The sequence below is a fragment of the Gopherus evgoodei genome, chromosome 10 (assembly GCF_007399415.2).
Source record: "Gopherus evgoodei ecotype Sinaloan lineage chromosome 10, rGopEvg1_v1.p, whole genome shotgun sequence".
Classification (NCBI taxonomy): domain Eukaryota; kingdom Metazoa; phylum Chordata; order Testudines; family Testudinidae; genus Gopherus; species Gopherus evgoodei.
This window is the reverse complement of record NC_044331.1, coordinates 19,517,631-19,536,259: the sequence shown is the minus strand read 5'-3', so window position 1 is coordinate 19,536,259 and position 18,629 is coordinate 19,517,631. Positions and strand designations below refer to the sequence as shown.

General features: G+C 39.5%; 1 protein-coding gene across 6 annotated transcripts in view; it reads left to right on the top strand.

The window, feature by feature from the left end:
• The first annotated feature begins 1,622 nt into the window (after positions 1–1,622).
• GABPB1 (GA binding protein transcription factor subunit beta 1) overlaps positions 1,623–18,629 on the top strand; it is a 37,097-nt gene continuing 20,090 nt past the window's right edge. Inside the window, exons 1-6 of one of the 6 annotated variants that reach the window (XM_030577327.1) lie at positions 1,623–1,683; positions 10,965–11,072; positions 12,067–12,234; positions 12,777–12,971; positions 13,971–14,082; positions 14,451–14,564. In XM_030577327.1, the coding sequence (XP_030433187.1) occupies positions 1,681–1,683; positions 10,965–11,072; positions 12,067–12,234; positions 12,777–12,971; positions 13,971–14,082; positions 14,451–14,564 (700 nt within the window). In that variant the 5' untranslated portion in view covers positions 1,623–1,680. Of the gene's footprint in view, positions 1,684–1,786; positions 1,923–2,008; positions 2,044–2,875; positions 3,289–5,589; positions 10,773–10,964; positions 11,073–12,043; positions 12,235–12,776; positions 12,972–13,970; positions 14,083–14,450; positions 14,565–18,629 lie in introns of those variants that run through there. The other 5 variants (XM_030577328.1, XM_030577326.1, XM_030577325.1 and 2 more) reach the window with 5 other exon arrangements.

Genomic DNA, 18,629 nt, shown 5'->3' with positions numbered 1-18,629 from the left:
CCACCATGTAGACAGCACTATATTGATGGCAGAGCTGCTCCCGTCAACATAGTTGCCGCCTCTCAGGGAGGTGGATTAACTATGCTGACAGTGTAGGAGCATCTTTACTTATATGCTACAGAGACACAGTTGCACCAGTGCAGCTGTGCTGATGCACCATTTTATGTGTAGACTTGACCTCAGTCCTCATCTTCAAAGGAAACCTGCACACCACCTTCAAAAGATGAGCCTGGCAGCTTAAATTCATGATTTTTCTAGACACTATAAATCCTTAATAAAGACACTGGATTTATATCTTATTACAACAACCTGTAGCCAATTAATTCCCCTTTTTTTGTTCTGATTTCCAAAGTGTTAACGGGGGACTTCACCTTCAATAGTCTCTTATGTGGTAACTATTTATGCTTAATAATCTGTTCCACCATCTATTTTGCTGTGACACTCTAAGTACTTTTAATCCAGACCTGAAGAGCAGTATGTTGCTCAAAAGCTTTCCTCTCACCTACAGAAGTTGGTCCAATAAAAGATCACCCACTTCTCTCCTTTCTCAAATACCTTCATGCTATTTCACATCTGGTGCTCCTTGATGAAACATAGGAGCCTTGTCCTGTAACAGGTTTATTCAAAGTGATACAAGCTACAAAAGTGAGATCTTGGAAGTGTTGCTGTTTTCTTAATGTAATAAAAATACTGTAATGATAAATAATAAATAGTGTGTAATAAGCATGTCATTAAAACAAATTTAATATTTCCAAGATCACTGCTTTTATAATTTATACTCAGGTAAAGGAGAAAATTCCTGGAACTATTCATTTTTAGGAGGAGGTTTGCAAGGCTTGACATTCTAGTGAAGGGAGTTCACAGATTGTTAAAGTTTGGGAACCACTGCTATAGGGGCTAGGAGTGGAGCAATTGTGGTAGCAAGCGCTCAAGACTCAGAGTGGTCACAGGGAAGGGCCTTTGGGAGAAGCAGTTTGGGGACCCTGGCAGAGGTCAAGCAGTCAGAGGGGAGGACTGGCTCATTCTGGAGCTGAGGTCCGTGCAGTATGTTCACCGCTCAGGCGCTATCTTCACCGCACGTGCACTGGTGCGTTTTTACAGCCAGTGGACTCACTGCAAACCCACGCGCGGACAATGCCTCGCAGCCTTTGCCTTGAGGTACGGAGCCTCGACATAGCGTTGACAAGTACAGTGAGGTGCAAACTACCCGCGCCCTGTGTCCGCGGGCACGCATGGGGGAGCGCTCCGGCTGTCCCGAGCCTGGCAACGCCCACCCCGCCTTAGCAGGTCCGTGGGCGGGCGGCGAATGCCCTCGGCCCGTCAGACTCGCAGGGAGCCCCCTTCGTGGCGGTGCTTTTACAAGGGTTTTGCCTATTCCCTCCCTCCACGCCGCTGTCATCGCCCGCCTAGTCAGGACCAGCTGAACCCACACGGCCCGCCTCTGCCGCTCCCGCTCCCTCTCCCAGACAGAGCAGCATCCCCACGGCAGGCGAGACCGCTTCCCCTCCCCCGCCGGCGGGAAGCAGCGCAGGCACGGAACATGGCGCGCGCTCAAGTCCCAACTCCCCCCCTTGCTCCCGATATCTGCGCATGCGCTGTAGCCTGCGCGGGGGCCGTATCCCTCCGCCAAGCCCCCTTTTGTCGGGGATATTTGTGTAATAAGATAATCCCTGCACCCCAATGGTAAGTGCCATGAGCCCCTCAAAGCGCTGCTGCCTCGCCGGCCCGGGCTCCCCCGGGTTCAGCGCAGAGGGGGCGCACTGTGCTGACCTGATCCGCCTCTCCCCTCCCGCCCGCTGTGTCCCTCCGCTAGGCGCAGCAGCGGGGACTTTTGTGTGGGGCTTTTGGGCGCCGTTGAGAGGCGGCCTTTGGCGCCCGTGGTGGCTGTTGTGGACGGCGGCGACGGCCGGGCAGGCAGCACGGTAAGGCCCCATCGGCGTGCCCCGTCTCTCCCCCACCCCCCCGGGCCGGCCAAGCTTTTCCAGGTCAGTCTGTGCCTTTGTAGGGCCCTGTTACCGGATGTGGAAGTTGATCTCTTCGCTGGTAAAAAATAATTCCACTTCCCCCGGAACCCGGCGCCGCGGCTCCCTCCGCAGCGCCCAGCCCAGCCAGGATTTCCTGTTGGGGAGAGCGGGCGGGCCGGCCGGCCGGCCTTCCGGGGACCCCGCCGCACGGGGGGCGCCCGGAGGGCTGGGCGCGGGCAGGGCTCTGCGGGGTGGGGAGGCTGCGATGTGTGAAGGGATGGGGGCTCTCTGAGCTCCGGGGGGGCAAGGGGTCTGTGTGGCGGGGTGTATGTTGGATGTGTGTTGCGGGGGTGGGGAGGCTACAGTGTGTGAAGGGCTGAGGGGTTGCTGAGCACGGGCGGGGCACAGGGGCTGTGGTGAGGTGTGTATTGGATGTGGGGGTGGGGAGCTGAGCAGGGGAGAGGTAAAGGGTCTGTGGGGGGGTGCGTGTTGGATGTGGGGAGGCTGTGGTGTGTGAAAGGATGGGGAGCTTTCTGAGCAGGGGGGAGGTAAAGGGTCTATGATGGGATGTGTGTTGGATGTGTGCTGTGGGGAAGCTGTGGTGTGAGAGGGAATGGAGGGGCTTGCTGAGCTCTGGGGAATAAGGAGTGTGTGGGGTGGGGTCCAGGTTGGATATGTGGCAGTTGGGAGGCTGTGGTATGTGAGGGGATGAAGGGGCTTGCTGATAACTATGTGGTGGGGAGATAAGGGTGTTTGTGCTGGGGTGCATGTTGGATGTGTGCCATGAGGGTGGGTAGGTTGTGGTGTGTGAGAGGATGGGGGTGAGGCTCCCTGAGCAGTGGTGGGATGCAGATTGAATGTGTGCCAGGGGAATTGGGAGGCTGTGGTTTGTGAGGGGATGAAGGGGGTTGCTTAGCACTGTATGTGTGTGGGGTGAGAGGGGTAAGAGTCTATGTAGCAGAAATGCGTGTTCCATGTGTATCCAAAGGATGGGTGGTGCCTGCATTATCTCCTTCGCTGCCTAGTGCCAAGCAAGTTGGCTTGGTTAATATTTGTGAGCTGTGTCCCTAGTGAGTGTAGTGTGCATAATAGTTGTCTCTAAAGCCCAGTTGTGTGTGTGCTGCTGTGGCCCCATCTACTTGTTCTATATAATGTTATAGTGAGAAGCAGGCTAGTGGGCAGGTGACAGGACTTCTCCAGTAGCTCAGCAGTGGACTTTTTCAAAGGGATGTTGTCTCCAGGGTCACAGCATCGCTCCATTCTTTTGCCCCCACTGTGGCAATCTGACTGTGCGTTTCCTGCCTTGCTTTGGGCTGGCATGCAGGTTACTATCATATGTATCTATTATAGCTTGTTTGGAAGTATTTCAGGCCCAGAAGTGCTTACATTTTACTGAGGATAAAATTACCCCATTTTGTAGTGTATCATTTTAAAATGTTTGCAATCTTTTGGGATAAAAGTTATAATATACATGTAAAGGTATTCTCATAAGGTTCATTTGTTTGAACTGTTTCCTGTCACCTCTAGGACTCAAATTGGTTTACATGCTACCAGACCCCTGACAACCCCATTTCAAATCTAGGGCTGTTAATGTCAAACCCAGGCTAAGATTCTAAGAATTTACCTCTTAAATCAGTTTTAAGTGATCTCTTATGCCAGCTACTAAAGTGTTTTTTGCTTAATCTAGTTGGGTGTAGTCTGGAGCGAACAGTAGATACTATTCTTAAATTTACGTGGATAGCTATGTAAAATGAACTTTTAAATAGTTATGTGTTTTCACTTGTGTTTAAAATTCAATGTACGTATTAGGGATCTGAATTAGGATAAAAGCTGGTTTGAATAAAATGTGCAATTTAAAATAAATTCCATGTAAACTGAAATCTTCTTTCCTTTAGAGTGTTAAGGATATGTACAACACAAGTTCAATTCCCAGTATACTCCAAATCTAACTCTTGCTCCCAATCCAGTTTCTCTTATGCACTGTAACAAGGACAAGTCCAAAAGTAAGGAGTCAGACTCAGTTCTCAGTTAGTAGCACCTGGCCACCTGCCATTCAAATAAGCCAAGTATGCTCTTCCTGAAAACAGTTTGCCTTCCGGGCTTTGGGCCTATCCATAGGATAGTAATTATCAGGGGTCCTCATTATAGATGTCTTTGTTAAAAAACTGTTTTAATCTGAAGTGGGGACAACATGTGTATCCTCAATTTGTACTGTAGACCTGTTCCATTTAAAGCTGTAGTACAGTTCAGGGCATAGTTAAAACATAACTAGACCTTGGCTGTCAACACAAGATAGTGTTTATTAGGGGAATAACAGTTGTAATATAGGTAAGAGCCAAGTGTATGCATTTTGACTCAAGGAAAAAAATATTTTCTAATCTGAATTGTACAATGGAGTCTTATTGATACATGGGCATATTTAAAATTAAAAGTGAGAACAAAACTACTGACAAAAGTAAATGCTTTGACTCGCCACATGACAGCAAGTGTTTACTATTCATATCACCTGTTCTCTGAGAGAGCAAACTTTTTTCTGAAGCATATATTAAGTTGAATTTTTGGTTAAACATCTAGAAACAGTGGTTAGCTACCAGTAGGAGCAGAATTGCTGCACTGTTAAAATAAAAGGCTGGCATTATAAAACATTATAAATTAAAACAGTTTACCTCTGACAAACTGTATATTAAAATAAAATTTTAATTCCGTACTCTAGTTCAGCTTTTTAATATCAACCTGCATACTTCTGTGATCCCATGATGATGTGTGGGAATTACAGACCAATCAGTGAGTTATGACAATTTACAAGGAAATAACTCAGTTTGATGGATTTGTTTCCTTAAATTATTAGATGTTAAATGATGTATGCATGTGAAAATAAAATTAATGCATCAGAAGTGGTCTTAAGAAGCATTACTGTATGGAAACAAGTAGTTTAGCCTCTATGCAGGTACTAGTAAAACCATTTTTAGTTAGATGAAAGAGGGTTTTCTTTTATTGGTGGTGACGGGGGCAATACCTTGCCCTGAATTCAACCATTGTGGTATTGTGTCCGTACTGGGAAAATCAGAAACAAGTTGATTTTAGTGACGATATTTTAACACTGATTAGATAATGAAATATAAAATGAGATATTTGTATTTTATTTATGAAATAATTTTTGCCAACACATTTATATATCGATATATGTTAGGAATTTTCAGTGTGTTCTTTGACACCTCCCAGGGCATGTATACAAAATCTAATTGAAAAACCATTAGCCTGATTTTTCAGCGATGCCAAATAAGCTTCCATTGAGTTGCGTTAACTAGGAGCCTGTGCTGGTATAGCCATACCAGGATACCCTTTCTAGTGTAGAAATGGCTTTGCAAATAAACAATTGGTGTAGCGACTACTCATGTTATAGGCTCAAGATATTATCCTCAACCTACTGACATCTTGTTTGTCATGTCTGGAACAAGCCTGTTGATTCATTTTTTCCAAGTTCCAATTTCAGGAATGCAGCTGGAGACCCCAAAGACCATACTGTACTGGTCAGATGAAAAGGACCATCTTCCCCCTACTCTCTAAAATGCTCAGTCCCAACTCTATGGAAGTGCAGTAGCAGCACTTAGTTTATAATGGATTCCAGTTTTAAGTGCAAAACTCAACATTGATTATAATATTTTCCTTTAGTGCATATAGGGCTAGATTCTTGGTCTTGCTTGTGTCACTTCAAGCAGCTGGAGTGTCACAAAGTGACCTTAAAGTTGTCCTAAAGGGGCAGCTGAGGATTTCTCTGGCAGGGGAAAAATCCTAGGCTGCTGGTATAAAACCCCTCCTGAGATGCTCTCATGCAGACAGAGGAGTGGTGGGGAATTGTTCTGGGGTGTAGTGTTGTGTTCAACAGATTTCGGGCCAGTGCAGCAGTCTGTAAGGGGCTGTTCTAGCCCTCGTACATTAGGACAGCTCTTTGGTTGCTCTAACTTCTATGCCAGGGCTGGCTCAGAAGCAGGAAAGTTCATAAAAGATGGTAAGAGCCACCCTTGCCAATATCCACCCCGGTATAAGAACATGCACAGTGGCGTCAGGCATGGGCTTGATGCCACTGAAAATTGCACACGCATTTCTCAGCTCCTAAGAACAGCCCTGAATTCCAAAAGCTACCAATATGCTGAGAAATCTACAGTAGCTTCTGGGAAGTACTATCCAGAGAAGCTGCAAAATCATATAATTTAAGGTCCAATGTGATTGTGCACAAGTTTATGTTAAAAAAATAACCCATTTTGAGTTTGTGTAAGTACAACAAACAAACAGCACTCCAAAAGTAATATTAGAACAGTGTTTTCACAGGTAATTTTTAATTTAAAAAAAAAAATCAACTTTAGCTGAGTAGTCATGAGAAATATAATTAGTGATACGTATTTTGTCTATGGAAAGTTTCTAAGTGCACAGAAAGTCTTTCAGTGAAAGAACTAGTTGGTTCTCAACAACTATAGTATCACTGCTGCTCACTGCTGTAAGTTATATAATTTGATTTTATTTTGTTACTAGTTGACAATGTAATTTTTGTTTTTACTCTTGTCACCACAAGATGGCTCCGTGAACATTTCTTTTGGTATCCTATGAGAAAATTAACTGTACTTGTAGGTCACTGAAAATTAGATGAGTTTATGAATGTAGAAATTTCAATATGTAAACTCCTGAAAAAGAATACTTTGTCTAACTTTTAACCTAGCCAGTAATAAACATATAATGGATAAATGACATGACAAAATGGCTAATTTTATTTGTAATCTTCCAAGTCCTTTCCCTTGCCTTGGTTGGGACGCTACTTATTAAGTATAGTACAGTTCAGTTAAACATAATTAAGACGTCAAAATCAAATGTTAAGAAAAGCAAAAATAAAGTAGTATAATTTGAAAGGGAATGCTACAGCAGTGATTCAAATGAACAAAACAAACCCCCTGACAAAGTGTCTTCAAATATCTTTGAGAGTGTGGACTGAAATATCTAGTGGGAACAACCCCACAGGGCACCACAGCAAAAGTTTATATACTTGCTCCTTGAGGGGTGGGCTTGGAAATTCTCAAAAGAAGGTTGCATCAGAGTTCAGACACCCCATTGCAAGACTGATGAAGTTTTTTTTATATACAGCTTGGTTCCTCCTCCTGTAAAAATACAATCACAAAATCAAAGAGAAATTAGACTGTGATGTTCATGAATTATGTTGAGAGTGGGTCAAAACTTGGAATTTAACAATTCTCATCCTAATTTGGAATTTGAATTCTGACATTTCAAAAATTCCTTTTGTCCCATATTGGAATGAAAAGTTGAAATTTACTGTGAAATAAAATATCTGAACAATTTTTTGTTTTGCAATATTGAAATGACCGTATCAAAGGTTAAAGCACTTTGTTTCATCTTTATCCATTAATAGAATGGCTCATTTCCCCCCCTCAAAACTATTTTCACAATTATACTGTAGCCTTTCAGGAATATACTTTTCACTTTTCTCCTGTTCTTGACTTTGTTGTGGAACAGCCATTCATAAATTATTAGTTTGATGTTTTCTATTGCAAAGATTCTTCCTGACAAGAATAAAAAGACAGTCCCCTCTCTTAATGAGCTGGTTTTACTTCCTTATGCTAAAAGACAGGCTAGTTCCTGATACTAGCAGTAATATAGATGTCTACAGTGCTAGTTCTCTTGTTCTCACTCCTCCATTTCTCAATCAGGAACTACCATAATTAAAGATATCACAAAGAAACTTTACAAATTCATTGGTTTTGTGACTGATTTTGGCTCCATTTTAAAAAAAATGAAAATAATAGTTTATTGGTATTTCTTTCTGAACTTCCCTATCATTTGTGTGATGGAATTGGAGATGTTTTGTAATAATTTATAAATACTGTATATTGACCTAACTCTTGGGATTTTTGCTGTATGAATGTGTTGATTTTGTTTAATAGGGGACTGTAGGGAAAAGGAAGCAGCGAAGGAAAGAGTGGCTCAAGATAAAACACTTGTGAGCAAATATTTGAGAATTAAGAGGCAATTCCAGTTCAGGAAAGAAGTATGCAGATTTAGTAAGGGTCTCTTTAGCGAAGGTGTGAGGGGGCGCTTGTTCAGCGCAACCAGGCTGACACAGGCACCGGTTAGACTGAGCGTCTGAAGAAGTTAAGGCCTGCCTAAGTTACCATCAGACAACGATGTGCCCTTCACTCTAAAAGCTTTGTTCCTATTCATAAATAAATAATACTTTGTTTTTAAGAAGCCTGTCCGCACACTGGGCATCACTAGTCTTGGACTGCCAAAGGGAAGAACCCCAGGTGTCCAAACTCAGTTGGACCTGCAGGGTGAGAACAGTTGACATGCAGGGTACTGTAGTCCAGGCCCTGATTTAAGTGTGGGAGAACCGGAATTCCACCCCAGGACAGATAAAGGCATGACGAAGTGCACTCATACATCACACTTCTCATAAACTATGACTAATATAATACGATCTGACCACTTTGTCGTGCATGACTGGAAAGTAAATTGGTAAAGCCCCTTCTCAGTCTTTGCAGATGAAATCATTGATAAAAGAATGAAAAATTCATTTTATGTTTTGGCTAGTAGTTTAATTCTGGACACTAATTATTTAATTTTTAATATTGGGTCTTAGGTAGGAGTCAGTGGTTTTGCAAAGATGTTCTGGGGAGTTCTTGTAGAAAAGACATGTGTAGGGATGTTTTGCCACATAGGTTTACTTTTTTCCCTCCCCCTCAAAAGCAAGATCTGTATATTTACAACTGTACAGGTTTCAGTAATTTAACTGTTTGTTTTTTCAGCTGTGAATAAAATTGTTATAGTCATTGTCTTGGGACAGTGATTAGCCAAAGTTATGCAAAAGACCATACGTTGCCTTGAAAAACCTAAATGGATGGAAACCTAAAATAAAGTGCTGTTTTTCAAAGACACCCATTTTATACAGAAGGGGAATATTAAGTGCTTTTTTTTTTTTAAAGTTCTATAAGCTGTGTGAATTTGGGAGGAATACAATTAGTACTAGCAATTACTAGTTGTAATTTAACATGCCATATCTTATGTAGAACTGTTATGGAAAGTTTCAACCAAATTTTGCATGCTGTTTTGTAGAGGCAGACTTAAAACATTAGCTCCTATCGAGTATCTCTGAAAAGTTTCCTAGGTTAATTTTATCCACTTTAATCTCCAAAATGACTTAACCTACAAACTTTGTACTTGATGTGTCTTAGTGCCTTTTAATTATCTTAACAGATGTGTTGAAAATAGAAAAGTGGCTTTTCACATAATCACGGCTTTTCCCTTACCCGTAAGGTTTTTAGGGTGGACTAAATGAGATGATAATGGAGGCATCACAAATAGACTTATACTCTGAGCATAAGGAGCATGGAAGAAGTCACAGATATGGTTGTGGTAAAGGAGAAATAAAAGATTGAGTTATTGAGTCCAACGCCTTTCAGAGTTACAGGGTGTCATACAAAATCTCCACTCTGGGTACAGTATACACAAACAACATAAATCTACCTATATATTACTTGCCTTGTGAAGTCCATAACCTTGTTGAGGCTCCTAAAACATGCATAGAAATATAACCATGTGTACTATTAAAATCAGAATGTCTAAAATTGAAAACGGAATTTTATCCATATGTCCTAAAATTACTATTTCTACCAATTCTGAATATTTATAATAAAATAATATGCTGAACAAGCACTATCAAATTGATATCAGTACTATCTATTGCCATCACCCAAAAATTATATACACTTTAAAAATAAAATACTATTCACATATTTCTACTTCAAAAATACTACTTAACAGATCATCTTCATATGGGAAATATATTAATATAGATAATAGAAAAATGTTTAAATACTCCTCTGAAGAAATGTTCCAGCAATTAAGTCTATTGCCAAACAAACCCTTTCCAGCTGGAAAGAGAATGTCCAGATAGGGTAGTGTGTGAAGCTATGAAACAGCTGGATGTTTTGAATATGAATTTCATAAATTTTAGAAAGCATGGGGTTTTGTGTGTGTTTATATGAGCATTTGACAGATCAGATAGGAATTCTCTTTCATACTTAACTATTTCTCTGAAATGATGAATTCTGGATCTTTGGGTTTATTCTGAATTTTAGTTCAGTCATTTTGAGTTACTTATAGTGAGCATGTCCACTGCTTCTAGGGCTTGGCTATGGATTTCCGTTTCAAGTTTTATTTTTTTGTTTTGTGAATTTTGACAATTGATCCGGCTTTTGTGTATTTACAAGGTGAAGCCACAACTGCCCCCAAATTCCTTGTCTTCCCTTTTTTGGCAATGCAAATCAACTTTTTTTGACATATTAGTGTCACCATACAGTAATAGTCCACTAGAGGAAATTCTGTAGAAAAGTTATCAAAAGCATTGTGCTTCCTGTCTATATCATAGTGTATTTTTAGCATGGAAGCTCCTTAATTAATCAAAGTAAATATCTTTTCTGAATGTATGCAATGCCAGTGGGAAATATGAATGGGGACATAAGTAGCCAGAAATCTTTGGTACTGTTTGATTCCTTGGTACCAATGTTGCTGCGCTAGGTTGCAATCAATACCAAGTAATGGAGTATAAATCATTGTTTATTTAGAGTCTGTTATTTAGTTCAGTCTAATTTGAGGCTGGAGTAACTCTTAAAAAAAGAAAAACCTTCCACAGCTGTGGACAATAATGCAAGAAGGAATATTAAGTATTAAACTCTTCACCCAACTTCAACTCTATTTGAATGTCCAAAAAAGGTTGCATGAAAGGGTTGGCTGTGTATTAAGCAGGTGAGGAAACTTGTTATAATGCCTAAAACATCATCTAATTTTTAAAAGTCTTGCGCCCCCCCCCAAAAAAATTATAGAAAAGAAAAATGATTGGTTTTTAAAAAAAAACTCTGGTAGCATTTGTATGCGTAAGAAGTAGTGTCAATTTACTGTTAAACTTTTCATCATTTTCCTCCTACGTTATTTCACAAGATGTCCTTGGTAGATTTGGGAAAGAAGCTTTTAGAAGCAGCACGAGCAGGTCAAGATGATGAAGTTCGCATTTTGATGGCAAATGGAGCACCTTTTACCACAGACTGGGTAATACATTTTTTTCATTTGTTTGAAATGTTTTTACATTATTTTTGTTTGTGATATCTTCCCTGGAAAATAGTGTAACTAAATTATCAGAAATCTATACAATCACATAAACCTACATTGAGGTTTATATATATTCCCGTATTGATTCTGAGGTTGGACATTGGACTATAGCATTCCAAATTGAAACTTTCTAGTTAATTGTATTGTCTGACCTAGGAATTAGGTACCCAGGACTATTTTGGGCACTCTGAAGTAATTGATGATTGTGAACTCTGAATGAGTTATCTTTTAACGGCAGTCCAGGTAGACTTTGGAAAATATAATAAAGTATGTACATCATTCAGAAAGAAAACTCATCCTGATTACGTGACCATGTGTTAGTTTAGGAAGAGGACCCAATTAATACCTTTATTCTAATTGCTGATGATCAGCGGAAATGTCAATGACAAACACCAAAGCTGGAAGTTGGTAGAGCTGGAACATTTACACCTCTACCCCGATATAACACTGTCCTTGGGGGCCCAAAACCTTACCGTGTTATAGGTGAAACCATGTTATATTGAACTTGTTTTGATCTGCCAGGGCATGCAGCGCCCCCCCCCCCCGGAGCAGTGCTTTGCCGTGTTATATCCAAATTCTTGTTATATCAGATCGCATTATTTTGGAGTAGAAGTGTATGTGACCTTGAAGAGGCAAGCCATAGACAGTGGTCTTTTCTCTGGATGATGGGAACTTGTTAGCAGAAAATCTCAACTTGGAACTCCTTCTTTTTGTATCTTGTTCTTTCAACCTGCTGCTGCTCCTTTCCGTGAAATTAAAAGGGGGAAAGATAGGATTAGTAAGAGAAATAGAGTTAGAAGTGGTTGACTGATGCCTGAGTTCTGTACCGCCAGGATAGAAGAGACAAAACGAGGGTTGAAAGTGAGTACTTCATGCTGTTTTGTTTTTGTTTTTGTGTTTTTTGTTAATAGTCCACTTTTGTACCACATTACAGTTGGGAACATCACCACTTCATCTAGCAGCACAGTATGGGCACTATTCAACAACGGAAGTATTACTTCGAGCTGGTGTAAGTCGGGATGCGAGAACCAAAGTGGACAGAACTCCGTTGCATATGGCAGCATCTGAAGGCCATGCAAACATAGTAGAAGTCTTACTTAAGGTAGAAACTTATTTTTATGTTATCTGCCATTTGAAACTGAACCTGAATCTAGAAGACTAGTTAATCATAAATCTGCATAGATGTAACTTTCTTTAATCCCTCAATTGGCTGAAAAAGACTTTTTAAATAATTTAAGAGCTTTTTAAAACTTTAACATCTGTACTAGAGGTACAGGTGGCACATTCTTTTTCCCATTCAGTTTTGTATTTTATTTTTAAATATTTGTTACAATCAGTGTGCTTTCAGGCAAATTGTTTATTGGCATCCAAAAATAAGACTTCATAATGCAGTACTATATAAATAAAAATATTCTAAAACCTACACATGTGATCCTAGGAATTACTTAATCCTTTGAGTTAATGTGTGTGGTAATTACTATAAAGTACTTTTAATGAAATAGTAATTATAAGACAGCAGGAAGTTCCTTGCAGCAAGCACGTGAAAGAGAATATTTTCATCATCTTGGACATCATTACATTTGCAGCATTTTGCAGTTAAAACAGCCTGTGCTTATTTGATTTATGTAATGTTTTTGTTTGCAGCATGGTGCTGATGTTAATGCAAAGGACATGCTAAAGATGACTGCTCTTCACTGGGCTACAGAACACAATCACCAGGAAGTGGTTGAGCTCTTAATAAAATATGGAGCAGATGTCCACACACAAAGTAAATTTTGCAAAACTGCATTAGATATTGCAATAGACAATGGGAATGAAGATGTAGCAGAAATATTACAGGTAACTTTTTGATTTATGATGCAGATATAATTTACAGAAAGAAGCTGACCGTCTAAATTGTTAATTTAGTAGTTGTAGGAGGTTGCATGGTGATGAGCATAGGTTTTTCTCCTCTCTGGTCCACAGCATAGAAGTGAGATGATACTAATACATATTAGTTTGTGTAAAAATTGGCTGAAGAATGCTTCTAGCCCCTGCCAATCGAAGAAGGAAGGGCTTTTAGGCTTTTTAACTTGCTCATTCTGATTTACAGAATAGCTGGGATAGTTTGCAGATGGGGTATGGCAGCTAAACTTTAAGCTACAAACGTCTCTGACAATATGTCCTGGCTTCAGTGTTAGATAAGCTTCCCATGTCGGGCTAAATTAGTTGGTGAGGGTCAGAGAGGGAGGAGATGCCCTCTTCTTGTTGACTAGGCACCAGCCCAACTTTCTATACTAGTGAGGATTGGTTCCATTATAATGCGCAGATTCACACAGCCAGGCTTTTTGGTTTACTGGTACAGTTGCTTGCATGGTAGCTTCACACCTTTTCAGATGCTGAGATTATGTAGTTTTATATAAGCTTCATGGTTAAGTGGGCCGCTTTGGCCTAAAATAAGTGAGGGTATTGAGTATTCACTATTGAAATGCTAGGGAAACAGGTGTTGGTGGCAGTCTGCTGTTTCACTTCACTCAGATTATGTTGCCTTTATGAAGCAAATAAGAAAGTCTAAAGTTGCAGCCTCTTGGCCACAATTTACATAATTTCGTCTGAGTCCTCATCGGTCCTTGTTCTTTCCAGTCTACGTGGAATAGCTCCTAGATTATTACTTTGGGGGAGGGTGGGAGTGGGGGCTGACTGACTGTAGATTTACTTTTTGATCTAGTCTTATTTACCTTCTCCTGTGGAGGAACCTGTCATTTTAAAAAAAACCAAAACATTTTTATTGAAGTATAATATGTTTGTTTTTAATATTTGTTTGCAGACTGAATAGTATTGTTGTCTTTTGACTCCTAGATTGCAATGCAGAACCAAATCAATACAAATCCAGAGAGTCCTGATACTGTGACAATACATGCAGCCACACCACAGTTTATCATTGGACCTGGAGGGGTGGTGAACCTTACAGGTCTGGTATCTTCTGCAAATATATCAAATGCAACACCTATTTACATGCATTTAGGATAGCTACTGGGATTTTATACATGGTTGATTTGCCATTTTATGCAAAGACTATTAAGAACAGTGATGGTAAGATTGCAGCAGGTGCCTTATTCCTCTTTGTTGTCTTTTGCATATTATAAATATCCAGTTACTCAGAATAATAATGTAAATTGAGGTAACTCATCAGAAACTGCATTAACCTAACACACTTGTCTTCAGAATAGCACTTTTGGTTTATAACAAGACCAGTATATGTCTTCACTGTGAAAAATAGGGACTTGTGTGACATTCTAATATAAGTTTGTGAACTGACTTTATTTTTTCTTCTACTAGATGAGACGGGAGTATCTGCTGTACAATTCGGAAATTCATCAACATCAGTATTAGCTACATTAGCAGCTTTAGCGGAAGCATCCGCTCCACTGTCCAACTCTTCGGAAACGCCAGGTTAGAAAGCAAAGTAATTTATTTGCATTGAGTAAACGAACACAAAGAATGTGGAGATAAAGCTTTTGGCAGTACAATTTGTCTGAAAATGGGTTGAAATTAATTTTAAGAATACTGAAAAATTAATACCCATTTTGCTCAAATCAGCAATGTATGAGGATCATATGTAAAATACTTACCACATATAAGACATAACTATTTCAGAGTAGGCCTTTTTTTTTCATTTACAGTTGGTATTTCTGAATCTACTGGAGGTGGAACACATTTTTCATGAAACATGACATCATTCAAGAGCCTATAGTAGGATCAAAAGCTGGTTTCTGACCTGCTGTATTACTAGTTGGGAGAAAAACTTTTAATATCTGAACATTAAACATTTTGTTTAAAGTATCGGGGGTAGCCATGTTAGTCTGTATCCACAAAAACAACAACGAGTCCGGTGGCACCTTAAGGACTATGCCCAAATAAATCTGTTAAGTTTTCCTGGGTAAAAAACCCACTTCTTCGGATGCATGGTGCCACCAGACTCCTTGTTGCATTTTGTTTAATGTCATATTTTTTTAAACTAGGAAAAGATGGCTATAAAATACAGTATTCAAACAAAACACACTCATCATGTAAAGACCACTAAATAATCTTCAGTATATTGGATTAAATCAGGGGTAGGCAACCTATGGCACGTGTGCCAAAGGTGGCAAGCGAACTGATTTTCAGTGGCACTCATACTGCCCGGGTCCTGGCCACTGGTCTATGGGGTTCTGCGTTTTAATTTAATTTTAAATGAAGCTTCTTAAACATTTTAAAAACCTTATTTACTTTACATACAACAATAGTTTAGTTTTATATTGTAAACTTATAGAAAGAGCCCTTCTAAAAACATTAAAATGTATTACTGGCACGCAAAACCTTAAATTAGAGTGAATAAATGAAGACTTGGCACACCACTTCCGAAAGGTTGCTGACCACTGGATTAAATTAACTAACTTGAGTGCAGCCCATAAAATACTGAAGCACCTTGCCGACAAATATAACATATGAATGTAGAGCTAAATACTGTCTGGATAGTACTACTAATGTGACCAAAGATGCTGGAAAATGTATTCACTGTTCTAGGAATCCTACCAGTGGGAATAGGACTGGGGAACACTCTTCTGGGCACATATAGCTGCTGCACTGAAAAGGAGCAACATGCATCTTCAGCTAGTATCTGCAGCCATCTATAGCATGTGTCACTCTGCAAGGCTGTGGGAGGACAGAGAATCAGTTGACTGCAGAGATAGTATAAAGTGTCATTAGCCCCAATTACTCTGAACATACAACTGCCTACACCTTTTATTCCTTTTAAAAAAATAATTAAATAGGGGCGTAGCCATCTCCTTCTCTCTTTCGGGAACTCTTAACGAGGCTTGGGATGGCCTGATATTTTCCAGAGGTGGTTTTTACCAGGTAAAATAATGGTTTTTAGCATGTCGGGATAAACTACTTCATCCTAGTTTAAGGCATTTTCTATTTTAAAAACTGTTTCATTAATGCACGCCATATTACACTTAGTTTTAGTTACATGTTCAAATTGTGGCTGCTTCATAGATTAATTTAGGATTGTACAAATAAAAAGTAAAACTGCAGTGGATGTAATACTAATACTTGTAATTATAATTCTGAACATTGGAATATCTATACATTTTGGTTTGGTATTTTCTCAAGTAAATTGTGTATCATGACTCATATTTCAGTTTTCAATATTATAGTCAAAAACATTTTGACTATATGAAAATTACAATAATGCAGAGTTGTAGACTTAAAGCATTAAGCGATCAGAAACATGTAGAGTTGCAGACTACCAGTCCAAGTTCATTTGACTGTGCAGCATTCTGTAGGGAGAGATTTGCGCTGGTTAATTCTCTCTCTTTCAAATAAATCAGACTACATTCTCAGAATACTTCAGAGTTTAAATGCTGGAGAAGATCTACAAGATCAGCAGTGTATTTAGGATTCAGTGGTAGATGTTCTTAGATAACTGGCTGAGAGCTCTCATAGGCTCACCTTCACTATGATGCAGTAGAACCCAAGCCAAATGCCAGAAATCCATTAAAGATGCAAAGCCCTGGAAAAAAATAAGCTTTACAAATAAAACAACCTGAAGTCTCTAATGGCTTTTAAAATGTATAGCAGGAAAAAGAAGTCATTAATTACATGCGTATCAACACCAGTATATTCAATCCAAAGGGTACAAGAGAGTCATAATTATATGTAAAATAATTTAGCAAACCTTTAGAGTTGGGCATTCATTTTTGGCTCTTATCTTTGCTGTAGCTTCCAAAATATACAACTGTGAATAGATAAGGAGGAAGAGTTAGGTTTGGTGCATATCTTCTGTGTGGATTTCAAACCTTTCACTTCTTTCCCTCTTTTCCAGGTTGGCCTTCGCCCAGTCCCTTCCTACTAGCCATGTATAGTTTAGCAATTAAAAATAATATATTTTACAAAGCAGCAGAGAGAAAATGCTTCTCACTGGACCAACAAATAGTTGTTTATTTTAATTGCTGTTCCAGTGAATATCCCTATGTGAAGAGGGGTCTTGCTTCTAAGTGTGTGGTGGAGCATGGAGTGCTCTGCCTGGACGGAAAAACATCAGAGAAGCACATGGTTCCAAATAAATACTTGGAGTGCAACTATAGGTCTGTTCACATCTGAGGTTGAACCCAAGTGTGTGCACAGGATTGCTAACCTGCACTTGCACTTCAAAAAGAAATCCTATCTTTTGATTACTTCTGCATCCCTTAGGATAATGGAATTGCTGTTTCCCTTGGCACTAATGTACCTGCTAGTGTCTAAGGTAGTTTGGTGATTGGTCCATTATAAATACGTATGTACATGGAGAGCAAGGGAAGGGCTATTTTTTCCCCCTCTTTAAATAGAATAACAACATGGAAAATAATTTTCCTTCCCCTAATAAGGGGTGTCCCTGCTGCAGGCTCCCCAGTGATGTTTACGTCCAAAAGCACAAGCTTAAACTTTAGTTCCAGCTCTTTGAAAGGTCAGAGCAGTTTGCTAAAGTAACAGACATTTTCACTTTGCAGCCTGAACAGAGATTGTATGGCGGTAGAGTCATCGTTTTTGGCAATTATTGAGCAGTAAGCCTATGTTATACATTTCTTTAAAATAAAGCAAGTTTATTTTAAATTATTTCCTTGCATAACCTCATTGTTTAATATAGTTAATACTACTTTACTTTCTTGCATAAACACTTCCCGAGGAGTGTTGTTAGTAATTCCTTAGGATAGGGATCTCTACGGACAGTGCTTCAGAAAGCAATGATTGCAATCATTTGAATGGCACAGTCATTTTAAATTGTGCTGTCATTAACTGGAAAGATGAAAGCTTCTTAGTTGTATCTATCTGATCTCTGACATTTCTGAGATGACATAGGCTATAGTTTTAAATTTTACTCTGATAGAAAGGCTTCTAGTGTCTACTGCTTAAATCAAAGCCTCTGCTTTTAACATAACATAGGCTGAACATAAACATAGGTTTAATGTGCTTGAAAATGTTCTTGATTATCTAGTGCTTACATTGCTCTTTGTGCCTTAGTATTTTTTTGATTTTTTGGCGGGTTAGGGGGGAGAATAGGGGTTTTCCTCCTGACATTTTCAAAAATAAGGAACACTGTGACGGGGCCTATAATTTAAAGGGCAAATAAAAACAACCTGAGATGGATTACACATTGTTTATCAATGCTCTGAATAATATCTTTGCTGGTTTTTAGCTTGATTCATAAATGTAATATAGAAGAATTTGAGTGGGTCATTGCGTATATACATTCTGGAATCATGGGTTTGAAATGCAAAGATTTGTTTTTATCATTTTTGATCTTGTAAAAGTGTTATACAACATTTAATTTACCTTTTTAAAGTTACTTGCCTCTTATTACTTTCCCAAAGTAAATATTTTATTTGACTCCCAAGTTTTTATTTCTGTGGAAAATAGACAAGATTACCCAATACTCTTCACTTAGCCCTGCTTGATACCCTCTACCAAGACCATTTAGGTATCGTTTGGCTTTCT